This window comes from Entelurus aequoreus, linkage group LG10 (genome assembly GCF_033978785.1).
Source record: "Entelurus aequoreus isolate RoL-2023_Sb linkage group LG10, RoL_Eaeq_v1.1, whole genome shotgun sequence".
NCBI lineage: Eukaryota > Metazoa > Chordata > Actinopteri > Syngnathiformes > Syngnathidae > Entelurus > Entelurus aequoreus.
Genome location: NC_084740.1, coordinates 41,174,062 through 41,196,972, shown reverse-complemented (window position 1 = coordinate 41,196,972; position 22,911 = coordinate 41,174,062). Strand labels below are relative to the sequence as shown.

At 32.8% G+C, this 22,911-nt stretch overlaps 1 protein-coding gene across 1 annotated transcript in view; it reads right to left on the bottom strand.

The window, feature by feature from the left end:
• gbe1b (glucan (1,4-alpha-), branching enzyme 1b) overlaps positions 1-22,911 on the bottom strand; it is a 341,974-nt gene that overhangs the window by 206,955 nt on the left and 112,108 nt on the right. The window contains exon 9 of the mRNA XM_062060878.1: positions 4,578-4,693. Within this exon, the coding sequence (XP_061916862.1) occupies positions 4,578-4,693 (116 nt within the window). The remainder of the gene's footprint in view (positions 1-4,577; positions 4,694-22,911) is intronic.

The following is a 22,911-nucleotide window of genomic DNA, read 5'->3' as shown; positions in this document are numbered from 1 at the left end:
CACATAGCTATGCTAGTGTAGCTAATCCAGCATGATGTTAAAATGTAATGTTAGCATGTAGCTTACATAGCTATACTAAAAATGCTACACAAGCATGATGTTAAAATGTAATTTTAGCATGTAGCTCACATAGCTATGCTAGTGTAGCTAATCTAGCATGATGTTAAAATGTAATGTTAGCCTGTAGCTCACATAGCTATGCTACTGTGGCTAACCTAGAATTATATTAAATGTAATGTTAGCCTGTAGCTCACATAGCTATGCTAGTGTAGCTAATCGAGCATGATGTTAAAATGTAATGTTAGCATGTAGCTTACACAGCTATATACTAAAAATGCTACCCTAGCATGATGTTAAAATGTAATGTTAGCATGTACCTTACGTAGTGTTGCAAACCTACCATGATTTTAAAATACAATGTTGGCATGTAGCTCCCATAGCTATGCTACTGATGCTAACCTAGGATTATATCAACATTTAATGTTAGCATGCAGCTTGCATAGCTATGCCAGTATTGCTAACCTAGCATGATGTTAAAATGTTATGTTAGCATGTAACTCACATAACTATGCTAGTGTACCTAACCTAGCATGATGTTAAAATATAATATTAGCATGTAGCTCACATAGCTATGCTAGTGTAGCTAATCTAGCATGATGTTAAAATGTATTGTTAGTATGTAGCTTACATAGCTATACTAAAAATGCTACACAAGCATGATGTTAATGTAATTTTAGCATGTAGCTCACATAGCTATGCTAGTGTAGCTAATCTAACATGATGTTAAAATGTAATGTTAGCATGTAGCTCACATAGCAATGCTAGTGTAGGTAATCTAGCATGATGTTAAAATGTAATGTTAGTATATAGCTTACATAGCTATACTAAAAATGCTACACAAGCATGATGTTAAAATGTAATTTTAGCATGTAGCTCACATAGCTATGCTAGTGTAGCTAATCTAGCATGATGTTGAAATGTAATGTTAGCATGAAGCTCACATAGCTATGCTAGTGTAGCTAATCTAGCATGATGTTAAAATGTATTGTTAGTATGTAGCTTACATAGCTATACTAAAAATGCTACACAAGCATGATGTTAAAATGTAATTTTAGCATGTAGCTCACATAGCTATGCTAGTGTAGCTAATCTAGCATGATGTTAAAATGTAAAGTTAGCATGTAGCTCACATAGCTATGCTACTGTGGCTAACCTAGAATTATATTAAATGTAATGTTCGCCTGTAGCTCACATAGCTATGCTAATGTAGCTAATCTAGCATGATGTTAAAATGTAATGTTAGCATGTAGCTCACATAGCTATGCTACTGTGGCTAACCTAGAATTATATTAAATGTAATGTTAGCCTGTAGCTCACATAGCTATGCTAGTGTAGCTAATCGAGCATGATGTTAAAATGTAGTGTTAGCATGTAGCTCACATAGCTATGCTAGTGTAGCTAATCGAGCATGATGTTAAAATGTAATGTCAGCATGTAGACCACATAACTACGCTACTGTGGCTAACGTAGAATTATATTAAAATGTAATGTTAGCATGTAGCTCACATAGCTATGCTACTGTGGCTAACCTAGAATTATATTAAAATGTAATGTTAGCCTGTAGCTTACATAGCTATGCTACTGTGGCTAACCTAAAATTATATTAAAATGTAATGTTAGCATGTAGCAAATGTAATGTTAGCATGTAGCTCACATAGCTATGCTACTGTGGCTAACCTAGAATTATATTAAAATGTAATGTTAGCATGTAGCTCACACAGCTATGCTACTGTGGCTAACCTAGAATTATATTAAAATGTAATGTTAGCATGTAGCTCACACAGCTATGCTAGTATAGCTAATCTAGCATGATGTTAAAATGTAATGTTAGCATGTAGCTCACATAGCTATGCTACTGTGGCTAACCTAGAATTATATTAAAATGTAATGTTAGCATGTAGCTCACACAGCTATGCTACTGTGGCTAACCTAGAATTATATTAAAATGTAATGTTAGCATGTAGCTCACACAGCTATGCTAGTATAGCTAATCTAGCATGATGTTAAAATGTAATGTTAGCATGTAGCTCACATAGCTATGCTAGTGTTGCTAACCTAGAATTATATTAAAATGTAATGTAAGCATGTACTTTAGGACTACTTTGGGACAAATGATGACCAGAAACTTCTATTTTTGAGCATGAACATAAGGAGGCTGATCTAGTTTTAAAAGCTGTGTGCTAAACAGATGCAGCTTTAGTCAAACACTAAGTATTATGTAGCAGTATTGCTAAGTGCTAAACAAGATATGCAAACTATCAACATATTAAAACAGTCATTTACTGTACAATGTCTGCTCTCACTGGGATGTCAAATAATGGGATGTTTGTATCTTCCTGTTTAGATGAAGAGTTCATTATAATCCTCAAGAAGGGTTGAACAAAAACTGCATCAAATGAGCATTTTTTGTGTCGTTCTCACCGAGTCGGATGTCAAAGTTGACCAACTTGTGGGTTGATGTCCACAACCTTCTACTATCCAGGTGAGAGGCATGATTTATCATGCTGCATCATATGTCAATGTACGTTTGTAGCAGCATAAGCTAGTTAGCTCTCTGTGATCACTAAAAGTAGTTCCTCAGCGTTAGCGCGTATAATAACAACAACATTGCTAATACTTGTTAATATTCAGGTCACCACATGCAAATGGAGTATTGTTGGCACTATTTTAGTAGGCTTTATGAGTGGAACGGTGCACTCCTATAAGCTCGCGTTCTTAGCCACCTCTTACTTGCCGTATTTTACGACTCTGAATGCAATAAAAACTAGGGATGTCCGATAATGGCTTTTTGCCGATATCCGATATGCCGATATTGTCCAACTCTTTAATAACCGATACCGATATCAACCGATACCGATATCAACCGATATATACAGTCGTGGAATTAACACATTATTATGCCTAATTTGGACAACCAGGTATGGTGAAGATAAGGTACTTTTTAAAAAAATTAATGAAATAAAATAAGATAAATAAATTAAAAACATTTTCTTGAATAAAAAAGAGAGTAAAACAATATAAAAACAGTTACATAGAAACTAGTAATGAATGAAAATTAGTAAAATGAAGTGTTAAAGGTTAGTACTATTAGTGGAGCAGCAGCACGCACAATCATGTGTGCTTACGGACTGTATCCCTTGCAGACTGTATTGATATATATTGATATATAATGTAGGAAGCAGAATATTAATAACAGAAAGAAACAACCCTTTTGTGTGAATGAGTGTAAATGGGGGAGGGAGGTTTTTTGGGTTGGTGCACTAATTGTAAGTGTATCTTGTGTTTTTTATGTGGATTTAATAAAAAAAATAAAAAATTAAAAAATTAAAAAAACGATACTGATAAAAAAAACAACCGATACCGATAATTTCCGATATTACATTTTAACGCATTTATCGGCCGATAATATCGGACATCTCTAATTTAAAGTATGCTGAGCGGCTTTATCCACAGTCAACAAAAATATAAACGCGACACTTTTGTTTGTGCTCCCATTTTTCGTGAGTTAAACTCCATCCATCCATCCATCCATCCATTTTCTACCGCTTGTCCCTTTTTGGGGTGGCGGGATTGTCGCTGGAGCCTATCTCAGCTACAATCGGGCGAAAGGCGGGGTACACCCTGGACAAACTGGGTATAACACATGGCACACTGACAAAGCTTAACCTATTGTTACTATAACAATCTACAAGGTTAATGTAGGTTGCTTCTCTTTCTTCCCCTCCATTTTTCTGCATTCTTTCGTATCTCAAGTTATCATCACGTATATGTATTGTTGCATTTGAACAACTGTATTGTTGATAATAAAGGTAAAGTATTGGTATTGTTTATTATCAATAGCGCTATTTCTATTGGTATTCATATTGCTCCATTTTTAGTGTAATAATGCTCATTGTCATTTCTGTATTATTTTTTATTTTCGCTAACTGCTTATTTGCTATTACTTTTACCATCATATTTGTACATGTCGTATTTGCTGATGTTGCTCTGTTGTTGTTGTTGTTGTTTTTGTCTCTCTGTCTAATCCCCCTCTTGTCCCCACAATTCCCCCCTCTGTCTTCCTTTTTCTCTCTTTCTATCCCCTCCTGCTCCGGCCCGGCTGCACCAAATGATAATATAAATACATTTAATAAAGTCAAAATACAAATAAGGCAACAAGAGAAGTATCCTACACTTCTCTTTTGTAAAGTAAATCTGAACAGCCGATACGGGCATCTACATCTGCTATATGATTTGCCCGAGAAGCTGGGCAGGACATTATAAAAAAAAAAATTTAATTTAATAAAAAAATAAAATAAATTTAAAAAAAACAACCATACTGATAATAAAAAAAACGATGCCGATAATTTCCGATATTACATTTTAACGCATTTATCGGCCGATAATATCGGCAGACCGATATTATCGGACATCTCTAATAAAAACACGTGTTCTTGTCTTGCATGAGGATTGTGAACGATCGTCAAAATGCCGTAAAAGAAAGTGCAGCCCCTCTTGAAGGCGTGCACAAGTCTCACCTATCCCATGGTGATGGTACAGCATGGAGGTGACGCCGTCGAATCGGAAGCCGTCGAACTTGTACTCCTCCATCCACCAGCGCAGGTTGGACAGCAGGAAGCGCATCACTTCCCAGCTGACACACACACGCACACGCACACACACACACACACACACACACGGTCAGACACAGCTGTGAATAATTCACACACGTCATCATGAAAGTTGCGCAGGACATTCTGGTCTGGATGACCTGGGTCTGTAGCGATTAGCACGCGAGCAACCATGCGGATCAGGGACAGCCGCTCCTTAAAAGGACGCTTCCGGGCCGCGGCGCCCGTTGCCGTGGATACGGCGATTGAAACGCAGAGATGATGTGTGTGTGTAAACACAGGAAGGCAGTTAAGGCCAGTTTGGCAAATTCATTTGAAAAAGTAATTGATTATAGTTACTTTACCAAAAAAGTATTTGTTATACTTATTTTCCCAAAAGAGTATTTGGTTATAGTTACTTTCCAAAAAAAAGTATTTGTTATACTTACTTTACCAAAAAAGTATATTGTTATAGTTACTTTACCAAAAAAAGTAATCGTTACACTTACTTTACCAAAAAAGTATATTATTATTGTTACTTTACCAAAAAAAGTAATCGTTATACTTACTTTACCAAAAAAGTATATTGTTATAGTTACTTTACCAAAAAAAGTAATCATTATACTTACTTTACCAAAAAAGTAATTGGTTATAGTTACTTTACCAAAAAAGTAATTGTTTATAGTTATTTTCTCAAAAAAGTAATTGGTTAGTTACTGTACCAAAAGAGTAATTGTTATAGTTACTTTACCAAAAAAGTAATTGATTACAGTTACTTTTCTAAAAGAGTAATTGGTTATAGTTTTTTTTACCAAAAAAGTATTTGTTATACTTATTTTCCCAAAAGAGTATTTGGTTATGGTTACTTTCCCAAAAAAAGTATTTGTTATACTTACTTTACCAAAAAAGTATATTGTTATAGTTACTTTACCAAAAAAAGTAATCGTTATACTTACTTTACCAAAAAAGTATATTGTTATAGTTACTTTACCAAAAAAAGTAATCGTTATACTTACTTTACCAAAAAAGTAATTGGTTATAGTTACTTTACCAAAAAAGTAATTGTTTATAGTTATTTTCTCAAAAAAGTAATTGTTTAGTTACTTTCTCGGAAAAGTAATTGGTTAGTTACTGTATCAAAAGAGTAATTGTTATAGTTACTTTACCAAAAAAGTAATTGATTACAGTTACTTTTCTAAAAGAGTAATTGGTTATAGTTTCTTTACCAAAAAAGTCATTGATTACAGTTACTTTCCCAAAAGAGTAATTGTTTAGTTACATTGGTTAGTTACTGTACCAAAAGAGTAATTGGTTATAGTTAATTTACAAAAAAAGTACTGGTTATACTTTACCAAAAAAGTAATTTGTTGTACTTACTTTACCAAAAAAGTAATTGATTATAATTACTTTTCCAAAAAATTAATTGGTTATAGTTACTTGCCCAAAAAAGTAATTGTTTATTTACATTCCCAGAAAATTAATTGGTTAGTTACTGTACCAAAAGAGTAATTGGTTATAGTTACTTTACCAAAAAAGTATGTGTTTAGTTACTTTCCTAAAAGAGTAATTGTTTATAGTTATTTTACCAAAAAAGTCATTGATTACAGTTACTTTCCCAAAAGAGTAGTTGGTAATAGTTAATTTACCAAAAAAGTACTGGTTATACTTACTTTACCAAAAAAGTAATTTGTTGTACTTACTTTACCAAAAAAGTAATTGATTATAATTACTTTTCCAAAAAAGTAATTGTTTATGGTTACTTGCTTAGTTAATCTTCTCAGAAAAGTAATTGGTTAGTTACTGTACCAAAAGAGTAATTGTTATAGTTACTTTACCAAAAAAAGTCATTGATTACAGTTACTTTCCCAAAAGAGTAATTGGTTATAGTTAATTTACCAAAAAAGTACTGCTTATACTTACTTTACCAAAAAAGTACTGGTTATACCTACTTTACCAAAAAAGTAATTTGTTGTACTTACTTTACCAAAAAATTAATTGATTATAATTACTTTCCCAGAAAAGTAATTGGTTAGTTACTGTACCAAAGAGTAATTGGTTAGTTACTTTAACAAAAAAGTAATTGATTAGTTACTTTCCTAAAAGAATAATTGGTTATAATAACTTTACCAAAAAAGTAATTGATTAGTTACTTTCCTAAAAGAGTAATTGGTTATAATAACTTTACCAAAAAAGTCATTGATTACAGTTACTTTCCCAAAAGAGTAATTGGTTATAATTAATTTACCAAAAAAGTACTGGTTTTACTTACATTACCAAACAAGTAATTTGTTGTAGTTACTTGACCAAAAAAGTAATTGATTATAATTAATTTTCCAAAAAAGTAATTGGTTATAGTTACTTGCCCAAAAAAGTAATTGTTTAGTTACTTTCCCAGAAAAGTAATTGGTTAGTTACTGTACCAAAAGAGTAATTGGTTATAGTTACTTTACCAAAAAAGTAATTGATCAGTTACTTTCCTAAAAGAGTAATTGGTTATAGTTACTTTACCAAAAAAGTCATTGATTACAGTTACTTTCCCAAAAGAGTAATTGGTTATAGTTAATTTACCAGAAAAGTACTGGTTATACTTACTTTACCAAAAAAGTAATTTGTTGTACTTACTTTACCAAAAAAGTAATTGATTATAATTAATTTTCCAAAAAAGTAATTGCTTATAGTTACTTGCCCAAAAAAGTAATTGTTTAGTTACTTTCCCAAAAAAGTAATTGGTTAGTTACTGTACCAAAAGAGTAATTGGTTGTAGTTACTTTACCAAAAAAGTAATTGATTAGTTACTTTCCTAAAAGAGTAATTGGTTATAGTTACTTTACCAAACAAGTCATTGATTACAGTTACTTTCCCAAAAGAGTAATTGGTTATAGTTAATTTACCAAAAAAGTACTGGTTTTACTTAATTTACCAAAAAAGTAATTTGTTGTACTTACTTTACCAAAAAAAAAAAAAATTATTATAATTAATTTTCCAAAAAAGTAATTGTTTATAGTTACTTGCCCAAAAAAGGAATAGTTTAGCTACTTTACCAAAAAAGTAATTGATTATAATTAATTTTCCAAAAAAGTAATTGTTTATAGTTACTTTCCCAAAAAAGTAATTGTTTAGTTACTTTCCCAGAAAAGTAATTGGTTAGTTACTGTAATAAAAAAGTTATTGGTTATAGTTACTTTACCAAAAAAGTAATTGATTAGTTACTTTCCTAAAATAGTAATTGGTTATAAATACTTTACCAAAAAAGTAATTGATTACAGTTACTTTCACAAAAGAGTAATTAGTTATAGTTAATTTACCAAAAAAGTACTGATTTGACTTACTTTACCAAAAAAGTAATTTGTTGTAGTTACTTTACCAAAAAAGTAATTGTTTATAATTACTTTTCCAAAAAAGTAATTGTTTATAGTTACTTTCCCCAAAAATGTATTATTATTACTTTACCAAAACAGTAATTATTATACTTACTTTGCCAAAAAAGTAATTAGTTATAGTTACTTTGCCAAAAAAAAAAAAAGTAACTGCTAAAGTTACCTTACCAAAAAGGTAATTGGCTATAGCTACTTTTCCAAAAGAGTAATTGGTTCTCGTTACTTTTCCAAAAGAGTAATTGGTTATAGTTACTTCACTCAAAAAGTAACTGATTATAGTTACTTTCCCACAAGAATATTTGGTTATAGTTAATTTACCAAAAAAATTATTTGATTACAGTTACTTTCACAAAAAAGAAATATATTATAATTACTTTCCCAAAAAAGTATTTGATTATAGTTACTTTACCAAAAAAAGTAATTGATTATAGTTTATTTACCAAAAAAGTAGATTATAATTACTTTACCAAAAGAGCAATGGGTTATAGTTACTTTACTAAAAAAGTAATTGATTACAGTTACTTTCCCAAAAGAGTAATTAGTTATAGTTACTTTACTCAAAAAGTAACTGATTATAGTTACTTTCCCACAAGAATATTTGGTTATAGTTAATTTACCAAAAAATGATTTGATTACAGTTACTTTCACAAAAAATAAATATATTATAATTACTTTCCCAAAAAAGTATTTGATTATAGTTACTTTACCAAAAAAGTAATTGATTATAGTTTATTTACCAAAAAAGTAGATTATAATTACTTTACCAAAAGAGCAATGGGTTATAGTTGCTTTACCAAAAAGGTAATTGATTACAGTTACTTTCCCAAAAGAGTAATTAGTTAAGCAAGATTGTCACTTCAATCATTGACTTGTTGTTCATTATTCCCTCGTAGTTGTAGTGAGTGTGTTTTTTAAACAGTCAAAAACAACAAAAACTATATTGTGATATCAAAAAAATATCAATCACTGTAGCATCACTTGGTATCGCTACGGGTGATATTTGTATCAATCCGCCCACTCCGGTTTACATTCAAGAGCTCACGCTAAGCATTTCTTCTTCAATCCTCCTACGGTGTGTAGTGCAGCATTTCCAGCTAGCCCACGTCCTCCGGTGATAGTAATACTTGTATGAAACATTTTTTTTACACCATTAAAGGCCTACTGAAACCCACTACTACCGACCACGCAGTCTGATAGTTTATATATCAATGATGAAATCTTAACATTATAACACATGCCAATACGGCCGGGTTAACTTATAAAGTGACATTTTAAATTTGCCGCTAAACTTCCGGTTCGAAACGCCTCTGAGGATGGCGTATGCGCGTGACGTAGACCGGCGAACACGGGTATGCCTTCCACATTGAAGCCAATACGAAAAAGCTCTGTTTTCATTTCATAATTCCACAGTATTCTGGACATCTGTGTTCGTGAATCTGTTGCAATCATGTTCATTGCATTATGGAGAAGGAAGCTGAGCAAGCAAAGAAGAAAGTTGTCGGTGCGAAATGGACGTATTTTTCGAACGTAGTCAGCAACAACAGTACACAGCCGGCGCTTCTTTGTTTACATTCCCGGAAGATGCAGTCAAGATGGAAGAACTCGGATAACAGAGACTCTAACCAGGAGGACTTTTGACTTCGATACACAGACGCCTGTAGAGAACTGGGACAACACAGACTCTTACCAGGATTACTTTGATTTGGATGACAAAGACGCAGACGTGCTACTGTGAGTATGCAGCTTTGGCTTCTAAACATTTGATCGCTTGACCGTATGTGCGCAACTTTTTTTTGCGTATGTACGTAACTTTTTAAAAATATATAAGTTTTATGAACCTTGGGTTAGGTGAACGGTCTTTTGGGCTGAGTGATTGTGTGTGTTGATCAGGTGTTTGAATTGTATTGGCGTGTTCTATGGAGCTAGGAGCTAGCAGAGGAGCTAGGAGCTAGCATAACAAACACGCAGGTGTTTTTATGCAGGATTAATTTGTGGCATATTAAATATAAGCCTGGTTGTGTTGTGGCTAATAGAGTATATATATGTCTTGTGTTTATTTACTGTTGTAGTCATTCCCAGCTGAATATCAGGTCACCCCCGGCTCTCACAGCATCTTCCCTATCAGAATAGCTTCAACTCCCCACTAGTCCTTCACTTGCACTTTACTCATCCACAAATCTTTCATCCTCGCTCAAATTAATGGGGAAATTGTCGCTTTCTCGGTCCGAATCTCTCTCACTTCATGCGGCCATCATTGTAAACAATAGGGAACTTTGCGTATATGTTCAACTGACTACGTCACGCTACTTCCGGTAGGGGCAAGCCTTTTTTTTATCAGATACCAAAAGTTGCAATCTTTATCGTCGTTGTTCTATACTAAATCCTTTCAGCAAAAATATGGCAATATCGCGAAATGATCAAGTATGACACATAGAATAGATCTGCTATCCCCGTTTAAATAAAAAAAAATCATTTCAGTAGGCCTTTAAGGTGAAGATTAGCGTTTTAGAAGCCGCACTCGCGTTAGCTAGCGAGGACCCTACAGAATGTGTCATCATAAGAGATTATCAGGATGATACTAAACGATCTATTTTGATACCATGGATATTGCGCAACCCGACTTTGACACACTGACTGCTGCTTTGTGCTGCAGGGAAGGTTTGCTTTCCTTCGCACTTGACCCGCCTCAACCTCAATTTAGGCGCAGATTTATTTTCTCAGCGGCGGCGAGCAAGCGGTCTAACATTTGCTATTCGATTAGAGCCTATTTCATCGTGTCAAAAAAGCTGTTGCGGCAGCAAAAAGGCCGGGAATCACACTCGGGCAGAACTCCAATAACCTCTCACTTAACCGCTCTCGCTTGGAATAATCCCTCGCCCCTTGCCTCAAATACACCACTTTTCACCGCCTCGCCCTCATTTTAGGAAAATAAATACAAATAAATAAATAAATGTGCAGCCTAATCCTTATCTGATAAAAAATAAATACAAATAAATGTGCAGCCTCATCCTTACCTTATATCATCCTTACCTTATACAAAAAAATAAATGTGCAGCCTCATTATTTAAAACTAAATAAATAAAATGTGTAGCCTCATTCTCTACAAAAATAAAATTTTAATTTTAAATAAATAAGTAAATCTCCAGCCTCATTTTCATCCTTTGAAAAAATATAAAATAGATAAATAAATGTGCAGCATTCTCCTCTAAAAGAGCAAAAAATTAATAAACACATGAAAAAAAGTAAATAACAGTGCAGCCTCATCCGCTCCAAAAATATATATATTAAATAGATACATTTCTCCTTTAAAAAATAAAAATAATAAATGTATAAATAACAAAAATAATGTGCAGCCTCGTCCTCATAAATTAAAATAAAAAATAAATAAATAGTGCAGCCTCATCCTCATCTAATCAAAATAAAAAAATAAAAAAATGTGTCGCTTCATCATCATCCTTCAAAGAAAAACAAAAATAAAAATAAATACAATTAAGTAAATAAATGTGCAGCCTAAATATTTGAAAATTAAATAAATACATATATGTGTGGCCTTATCCTCTAAAAAAAATAATAATATATTTTTAAAATAAATCTCCAGCCTTATTTTCATCCTTTAAAAAAAATATAAAATAGATAAATAAATGTGCAGCATTCTCCTCTAAAAGAGCAAAAAAAATAAACACTTAAAAATAAGTAAATAACAGTGCAGCCTCATCCGCTCCAAAAATATATATATTAAATAGATACATTTGTCCTTTAAAAAATAAAAATAATAAATGTATAAACAACAAAAATAATGTGCAGCCTCGTCCACATAAATTAAAATAAAAAATAAATAAATAGTGCAGCCTCATCCTCATCTAATCAAAATAAAAAAATGTGTCGCTTCATCATCATCCTTCAAAGAAATACAAAAATAAAAATAAATACAATTAAGTAAATAAATGTGCAGCCTCAATATTGGAAAATTAAATAAATACATATATGTGTGGCCTTATCCTCTAAAAAAATAATATATTTTTAAAATAAATCTCCAGCCTTATTTTCATTCTTTAAAAAAATATATAAAATAGATAAATAAATGTGCAGCATTCTCCTCTAAAAGAGCAAAAAAAATAAACACTTAAAAATGAGTAAATAACAGTGCAGCCTCATCCGCTCCAAAAAAAATAAAAAAAATAAATATATATATATATATATATATATATATATATATATATATATATATATATATATATATATATATATATATATATATATATATACATATATATATATATATATATACATATATATATATACATATGTATGTGTGGGAAAAAAATCACAAGACTATTTATATATTTTTTGGATAATCTAATTAAGACATATATATACATATATATACATATATATATATATATATATATATATATATATATATATATATATATATATATATATATATATATATATATATATATATATATATATACACACACACACACACACACACATATATATATATATATATATATATATATATATATATATATATATATATATATATATATAAATAGATAAATGTGTCCTTTTAAAAATAATAATAAAAGTATAAATTAAAAAAATAATGTGCAGCCTCATACTCATAAAGATAAATACAAATTAAAATAAAACAAATAAATAGTGCAGCCTCATCCTCATCTAATCAAAATTTAAAAAAAAAAAATGTGTCGCTTCATTATCATCCTTCAAAGAAATACAAAAATAAAATAAATACAATTAAGTAAATAAATGTGCAGCCTCAATATTTGAAAATTAAATAAATATACTGTATGTGTGGCCTTATCCTCTAAAAATATAAAATATATTTCTTACATAAATCTCCAGCCTTATTTTCATCCTTTGAAGAAGTATACAATTAAAATAAATAAATACATGTGCAGCCTCATCGTCTAAAAGAGAAAAAAAAAGAAAACATTAAAATAAGTCAATAACTGTGCAGCCTAATCCTGTCAAACATTTTTTCAAATATATATTTTGATAAATAAATAAATGTGCAGCCTCATACTATTCCTTTTAAAAAATAAAAATAATAAATACATCAATAAATCAATTGTGCAGCCTTATCCTAAAAATTAATACAAAATATTTAAAATAAATACATGAGAATGTGCAGTCTCATCCTCATCTTTTTTTAAAAACTAATATGCTTTTTTTTTTTAAATGAAGAAATAAATGTGCAGCTTCATCTTCATTCTTTAAAAAACAAAGAAACCAACAAATAAATGAATGCAGGAATAAATGTACAGCCTCATCCTCATTTAAAAAATAGAATACAAAAATAACATTTGAAATAAATAAATGAATAAATGTGCAGCCTCATCCTTTAAAAAATACAAATATGTAAATAAACAAACAAATGTGAAGCATCATTCTCTAAAAATGTATATTGTTTTCAAATAGTGCAGCCTCATTTTCATCCTTTAAAAAACAAATAAAATAAATGCCTAAATACATGTACAGCTTCATCCTCATCGTTAAAAAATAGAATAAAAAATAACATTTAAAATAAATAAATAAATAAATAAATGTGCAGACGAATCTTCTAAAAAATATATTAAATGATAAATGATAAATGGGTTGTACTTGTATAGCGCTTTTCTACCTTCAAGGTACTCAAAGCGCTTTGACAGTATTTCCACATTCACCCATTCACACACACATTCACACACTGATGGAGGGAGCTGCCATGCAAGGCGCTACCAGCATCCATCAGGAGCAAGGGTGAAGTGTCTTGCCCAAGGACACAACGGACGTGACTAGGATGGTAGAAGGTGGGGATTGAACCCCAGTAACCAGCAACCCTCCGATTGCTGGCACAGCCACTCTACCAACTTCGCCACGCTGTCCCCATTAAACAATACCTTTTTAAAATAAATAATTGTGCAGCCTCATTTTCATCCTTTAAAAAACAAATAAAATAAATGCCTAAATACATGTACAGCTTCATCCTCATCGTTAAAAAATAGAATAAAAAATAACATTTAAAATAAATAAATAAATAAATAAATAAATGTGCAGACGAATCTTCTAAAAAATATATTAAACAATACCGTTTTCAAATAAATAATTGTGCAGCCTCATCCTCTTCCTTAAAAAAAATTAATAAAATAAATACATGTAAATAAATGCATCAATAAATACATGTGCAGCCTCATCTTTTAAAAAATAAAGGAAAATACATAAATACATAACATAAATGTGCAGCTTCATCTTAATCCTTTAAAAGAATAGAATTTAAAAAATAAAACTTAAAATAAATAAATCACTAAATATGCAGCCTCAGACTCCTCCTTCAAAAAAATTCAAAATACATTAATAAATGTGCAGCCTCACTCTCATCGTTTAAAAAAAAAAGAATAAAAAAAACAACATTTAAAATAAACAAATGTGCAGCTTTGTCCTCATCCTTTAGAAATTAGAATTAAAATTACCCTTTAAAATAAATACAATAATAAATGTGCGGCCATGTCTTCATCCATTTAAAAAATAAAATAAAAAATATAAAAATTTAAATAAATCAATCAATAAATATGCAGACTCATCATTTAAAAAAATAAGAATAAAAAAATAAATACATGTGCAGCCTCATCCTCATCCAGCGGGAGCAGACAGGTGTGAGGTCACATGTTACATCAGCGTGGAGGCGGAGCTTAAGAGGGCAGCAGCGGTGAGGCCGGGTGGCCCCGCAGGCCGTGTGACAAATAGACCAGCTCCTCCGCTCCACTGCACACACCGCATCCTCCGAGGGCGCCATGATAGCCAAGCGGCGGCGTGAAAGCGACCTGCCACATTAGGAGCCAGGCGGCCATTCGTCATCAAGCCCAATTAAAGGGCCGGTACTTGGGTGTGCTACTCAATGAAGTCATCGCTCAGTCTGCGCTCTTAATGTGCCAGCAAATTGCAAACCACACCACCTCCGTACAACATAATAAGGGCCCCACTAATAGTAGGGCTCATGGAGTTTTATTACGGCTGGAAGTGCGTCCATTAGAAACAGTAGACAGCTGATCAAAGTCTATTCCTTTGATTTGTCCACACTTATTAGTAGGGATGGGTACGGCTCACATTTGAACCAATTTCCGGTACTTGGGAATCGAAACCAGCACTTTTGTGTGAGTCAATAAATATTAATTGTTTTTGATGATAAAATCTAATTTTTTATTGCAACATTAAAAAAATGTGCTTGTTTTAATTATCGCATTTCTGAGTCTCATTTGCAAGTATGACATGAAGTAGTGTTTGTTTTTTTCCCCGCCGCGCCCTAAAAAGTGTTGATACTGTAAGTCAATATTGTCAAAATCCTTTCCCTTGAGGGCCGTTTGTAACCGTGAGTAATAAATGAATGTAAATAAAGAGTCGCCTCATGATATTATTACACAATTGAATATGGGTGTGATCTTTTTTGTTTTACGTACTGCGTAAAAATAAATCTGTAAACTGGCATCTCAGTTGCCAGAATTTTATTGTAAAACTTATTACAGCACACAACTGTAAATGGAAAAATGGTACCACATTTGTATTTTATTTTTTAAATTTTTTTATAAATTCTGGATACTGAGCAGCCAGATTTTTATTGTAAAAATTGTTTTTGCAGTGTATTACTGCAAAACTGAAAAATGGTATTCTGTTTTTTTTAACGGTAAAATTGTGGCGAGTTAGCAGCCCAACTTTTTTTTTTTTACTGTAAAATAAATTGCCATCTTTACAATTTAAAATTTGTTTTGAAACCAAGTCAATCAGACATTTCTTTTTATTCAAAAAATGTGTAACATAATATTTGTTAAATTATTAGAGAGCATAACTAATTTCCAACCCAAATGCAACTAACATTACATTAACATGTGCAACATTATTATTACAGATCTTTTTTATGTTAATACATTTTTTAATTAAAAAACTAATGCATATTTTGTAATTTTTCCCTTTAAAAAAAAAATCAAGGAACCAAAAGCCCTTTTTTTAATTGAAAAAAAATTGAATCTACAAATATGTACTCATAAAAAAAATGTGATGTAAGATAATATTTTGTACATTATTAGAAAATATTGAATTAAAATATACATGTGGTTTTTTCTGTCAAAATGGAAATGGGAGTACTTTACCGACTCATATTATTTGAGGGCCACATAAAATGATGTGGCGGGTCAGATTTGGCCCCCGGCCTTGAGTTTGACACCAGTACTGTAAGTATTGTACTTATTACGCAGCAGCTGTGTGATTGTAACGTGCATCTTAGTTGTGGTTTTCATTAACACATTTGGAGGTGTCGAAATCGCCATGTAAAATCGCTCATGTTAATCAGTAGCAAGTCAATAAGAAATGCAATGTGTATTAGCATCAAGCTAATGCATTTTTGTAAAAGTGGAGCGTTACTTTACTTACGTCGGCGCGTTCTTGAGTCGATTTCTTTGTTGGCATAGAAAATTGCAAAATAAACAAGAGGTAGTTTGGCTGAGTCCGCTCTCAGTGCTGCTGGAGTGATCGGCAAGTGCCAAAGTGCAAAGAGCTGGCTGAGTCGGCCAGCGGGCACGACGTCACGCCTAATTAAGGTACCGAAACATGGCACGGTTGGACTTTAGGTGAGTTAGGTTAGTGCCAAAAAAAGTACTGGAATAGGTAACCATCCCTACTTATTATATACATTTAATTTTTAGAAATAGGAACATAGGAAATAATGGATGTGGACTTCATCCATTCCAGGGTCAACATTTTTTTTTTTTTTGAAGGATGAGGATGAGGCTGCACATTTATTTATTTGAAATGCTACATTTTTTAGTCTATTTTTTTAAAGAAGGAGGATGAGATTGCACATTTATTTATTTTAAATGATACTTTTTTTAGTCTATTTTCTAGAGAATGAGTATGAGGCTGCACATTTATTTATTTTAAATGTCATTTTTTTAAATTCTATTTTTAAAGGATGATGATGAGATTGCACATTTACTCATTTATTTATTTTAAATATTATGTTTTATTCTATATTTAATAAAATGAAGATGAGATTGCACATTTATTTTAAAGAATGAGACTGCGCATTTATTCATTTATTTTTTTTAAATGTTATTTTGATTCTATTTTTTAATGGATGAGGATGAGACTGCGCATTTTTTCATATATTTATTTATTTTAAATGTTACTTTTTAGTCTATTTAAAAAAAAATGAGGATGAGGTTGCGTATTTATTCATTTATTTATTTTAAATGTCATTTTTAAAATTGTATTTTTAAAGGATGAGGATGAGATTGCACATTTATTCAATTATTTGATTTAAATGTTACTTTTTTATTCCATTTTTTAAAGTATGAGGATGCCCATTTATTCATTTATTTATTTTAAATGTTATGTTTCATTCTATTTTTAAAGGATGAGAATGAGAATTCACATTTTTATTCATTTATTTATTTTAAATGTTTTATTTTTATTTTATTTTTTTAAAGGATGAGGATGAGATGGCACATTAATGTATTTATTTATTTTAAATGTTACTTTTTTTTGTAAAATGTTTTAGAATGAGTATGATGCTGTGTATTTATTTATCTTACATGTCATTTTATTTATTCTATTTTTAAAGGATGAGGATGAGGCTGCACATTTATTCATTTATTTATTTTTTTATCTTGTTTTCTTATTGTATTTTTTAAGGAATGAGGATGAGGATGCAAATGTATTCATTTATTTATTTTAAATTTTAATTTTTGATCTATTTTTAAAGGATGAGGATGAAATTACACATTTATTCATTTATTTTTTATCTTATTTTTTTTATTCAATTTTTTTAGGAATGAGGATGAGGATGCACATTTATTCATTTTGAATCTTATTTTTTTAAGGATGAGGATGAGATTTCACATTATTCACTTATTTATTTTAAATGTTACTTTTTTATTCTATTTTTTAAGGGATGAGGATGAGGTTACACATTTATTCATTTATTTATTTTAAATCTTATTTTTTATTTTATTTTTAAAGGATGACGATGAGATTGCACATGTATTCATTTATTTATTTTAAATGTATTTTTTTTATTCTATTTTTTTAAAGAATGAGCATGAGACCTCACATTTATTAATGTATTTATTTAAATTCTATTTTTGTATTCTATTTTTTAAACAAGGATGAGGTTGCAGATGTATTTATTTATTTTAAATTTATTTGAAAATATCAGGGGGAAAAAACATTTATATACACGTCCTTTTGATTTTGTAATATTTCAATAGCTCCAAAAATAATAATGCATCAAATGCTTCTGTTAATTAATGCCTCAGTCAAAGCTGTAATATCTTCATCCCCATTTTTTAAATAAAAAACTAACGCATATTTTGTGTGTTTTCCCCTTTAAAAAAAAAACAAGGAACAAAAAGCCTTTTTTTTTTAAAATTGGAAACAAACTTTAAATCTACCAATATGTATTTATACATTACATTTTTCTCACAGTTGTATTATTGATACCTAAGGCTAAGAAGTGTGATAGCATTTTTCAGGATCTTCAAGGATGAAGTAACATTTTCACACGAGTTTAAAAAAAAAAGTATTTGAAAATGAAAAATGAAGCAAAATACGTGTTCGGGAGGCGAGTCTCGTCACATGCTATCTGATGTTTCTGTGGTCGCGCCTCAAAAAACGTGAAAAAAATAAAAATAAAAAGCATTTCAGACTTCAGAGGTGGATTTTCCGCCTCATTTTGATGGTGTAAAGAAAAAGCAAAAAAGATAGCAGAAAGCTAGCAAACAGACGGCAGCATTTAAATAACACAATGTTCCCCTCAGCTCATCTTCATGCTCGGTTGCTCTTATCAGCTTTTATTTGCGCCCCGCAGCCAAAGACGCCAGCGTTGAGGTCGCAGGCAGACGGAAGAGTTGTCACAAAGTCGCAAATAGCGCCACAGGAAGGTGAATGACGTGCAAAGAATAAATACCCTAAATTTCCAATGATAAGCCGCTACTTTTTTTCCCCTGCGCTTTGAACCCTGCGGCTTATAAACGGTGCGGCTGATTCGTGGACTTTTCTTCACCGACGGCCAGAATGCAAAAGGTTTCATTAAACACAAGCAAAAACACTGAAAAGGTGTGTTATTGTTTGTGCTACGTGAGTTCCTGCTTTTTAAAGCTTTGAATCGGAAGTGGAAGTGTCGTTTTGTCATTTGCACCATACGTAGCGTTCCTACACATATGGATTTTTCATTCATCGCTCAAGCAACGTTTTAGTTTTACAATACAACTAAAACAATTCTCACTTACTAAACTGTCCCATGTGTGATGTCTGTAGGAGTGTTTTCATGCATATTTGTACGTGCTATCGTCATGTAATCAAGCTAGCATCGTTAGAATTAGCTAATATGTTAGCAGGTTTACGGGTGTCTGTGTTAGTGTTATTACCTACAACAGCCTTCTTTTTGTATTGTTTCACTTTCACAAATTTGTGGACTTATTGAGTCTGTTTAGCTGATTGGAGAGCTAGCTTGCGCAGCTAGTGGGTCCATGACCATGACTTCTGTTTTGTTTGATCAGCCGTTTTACTGCCTTGTGACAGACACCGTTTGGAAACAAATAAGGTATGTAAATAAACATTTACAAAATATTTCTGTGTAAATAACTCATTTCACAACGTTACCCTAACCTATGCTACAGGACTGCTTGTATCGCACATGATATCACACAAAAGTAAACACACTGCAGGACTGCTTGTATCGCACATGATATCACACAAGTAAACACGCTGCAGGACTGCTTGTATCGCACATGCTATCACACACAAGTAAACACGCTGCAGGACTGCTTGTATCGCACATGATATCACACAAGTAAACACTCTGCAGGACTGCTTGTATCGCACATGATATAACACAAGTAAACACACTGCAGGACTGCTTGTATTGCACATGATATCACACAAGTAAACACGCTGCAGAAACGCTTGTATCGCACATGATATCACACAAGTAAACACGCTGCAGGACGGTTTGTATCACACATGCTATCACACACAAGTAAACACGCTGCAGGACTGCTTGTATCGCACATGATATCACACAAGTAAACACTCTGCAGGACTGCTTGTATCGCACATGATATAACACAAGTAAACACACTGCAGGACTGCTTGTATTGCACATGATATCACACAAGTAAACACACTGCAGAAACGCTTGTATCGCACATGATATCACACAAGTAAACACGCTGCAGGACTGCTTGTATCGCACATGATATCACACAAGTAAACACTCTGCTGGACTGCTTGTATCGCACATGATATCACACAAGTAAACACGCTGCAGAAACGCTTGTATCGCACATGATATCACACAAGGAAACACGCTGCAGGACTGCTTGTATCGCACATGATATCACACAAGTAAACACTCTGCTGGACTGCTTGTATCGCACATGATATCACACAAGTAAACACGCTGCAGGACTGCTTGTATCGCACATGATATCACACAAGTAAACACGCTGCAGGACTGCTTGTATCGCACATGCTATCGCACACAAGTAAACATGCTGCAGGACTGCTTGTATCGCACATGATATCAAACAAAAGTAAACATGCGACTTGTATCGCACATAATATCAGACAAGTTAATACGCCGCAGGACTGCTTGTATTGCACATATCACACAAGTAAACACTCTGCAGGACTGCTTGTATCGTACATGATAAAACACACAAGAAAGCACACAGCAGGACAGCTTTTATCGCACATGATATCAAACAAAAGTAAACACGCAATTTGTATCACACTTAATATCAAACAAGCTAATACGCCGCAGGACTGCTTGTATTGCACATGATATCACACAAGTAAACACGCTGCAGAAACGCTTGTATCGCACATGATATCACACAAGTAAACACGCTGCAGGACGGTTTGTATCACACATGCTATCACACACAAGTAAACACGCTGCAGGACTGCTTGTATCGCACATGATATCACACAAGTAAACACTCTGCAGGACTGCTTGTATCGCACATGATATAACACAAGTAAACACACTGCAGGACTGCTTGTATTGCACATGATATCACACAAGTAAACACACTGCAGAAACGCTTGTATCGCACATGATATCACACAAGTAAACACGCTGCAGGACTGCTTGTATCGCACATGATATCACACAAGTAAACACTCTGCTGGACTGCTTGTATCGCACATGATATCACACAAGTAAACACGCTGCAGAAACGCTTGTATCGCACATGATATCACACAAGTAAACACGCTGCAGGACTGCTTGTATCGCACATGATATCACACAAGTAAACACTCTGCTGGACTGCTTGTATCGCACATGATATCACACAAGTAAACACGCTGCAGGACTGCTTGTATCGCACATGATATCACACAAGTAAACACGCTGCAGGACTGCTTGTATCGCACATGCTATCGCACACAAGTAAACATGCTGCAGGACTGCTTGTATCGCACATGATATCAAACAAAAGTAAACATGCGACTTGTATCGCACATAATATCAGACAAGTTAATACGCCGCAGGACTGCTTGTATTGCACATATCACACAAGTAAACACTCTGCAGGACTGCTTGTATCGTACATGATAAAACACACAAGAAAGCACACAGCAGGACAGCTTTTATCGCACATGATATCAAACAAAAGTAAACACGCAATTTGTATCACACATGATATCAAACACAAGTTAATACACCGCAGGACTGCTTGTATCGAACATGATATCACACACAAGTAAACACACAGCAGGACTGCTTGTATCGCACATGATATCAAACAAAAGTAAACACGCAACTTGTATCACACTTAGGGCTGAACGATTTATCGTTTTCAGATCGAAATTGCGATTTCAGAAGTCTCAATCTTGAGATCGTGAAGGCTTCGGTTTTAGACGAACGTTATTTAGCTCTCCTGGCTGACATGTCTGTTGTGTATATGCAGCCTGCTCGTGCTACTCTCATGCCTTGTCAAACTCACCAATCAGAAGTGGTAAACTACTTGTGAGCAGGGCATGCCGTCACGCTAACCAATCAGAGGCGGCCATTGACGAGGCTACCGCGTACACGCCCACTAACAACTTTGGTGAAGAAACAAACGTCCTGGAGGAAATGGCTGCTGCCGCCGGGTCAGAAGTGGAGGAGGATTTAGTTTTAATACAGAAGAAGAGCAGCACGTCTGTCATTTGGGACTACTTCGGTTTCGAAACTTCAGATGTGCATCAGAAACAGGTACTTTGTAAAACTTGTCGGGCCAAAGTCGCCACATCCCAAGGCAACACGACTAATTTATTCCGGCACTTGAAAAATCACCACCGGCAGTTACACGACGAATGTATGACCAAAAAGTCCGGTGAAAAGTCAACCCCGAGCGATTCAGCCCATTGTAGCAAACATACCACAATTACAGCGTCGTTTGCCAGTATAACTCCTTATGAGAAGAGCAGCCGTTCTATTGTTAACAGAATAGATGTGCAATATTTGGGTGCTGCTAAGCGGTAAATGAATGACCCACCTATTTTAATGTCTGACATATTTTTCAGAAGGGCAGAGGTTGGGTCATTTTGTTTTTGTAATAGTATTTTCTTTATTACCATTACTTTTCAATTTCACTTTAAAATATTGTTCAGGTTTCTTCCAGGGTTGAATAAAGTACTTGAATTGCTGCTATAGATGTTGATAGGCTAGCTCTCTTGAGCCATAAAAGACTGACCTACCTACTTGAGTATAAGACTGTTTACATAAGGTCAGGATCCTTTTTTTCCTTTATTGAAGTTGTTGAATTTTGTTTTTCTTATTATATATTAAGCATTGCTTTTTGTGTTGGAATTGTTTTGTATTTTATTTAACTTAAACTTTT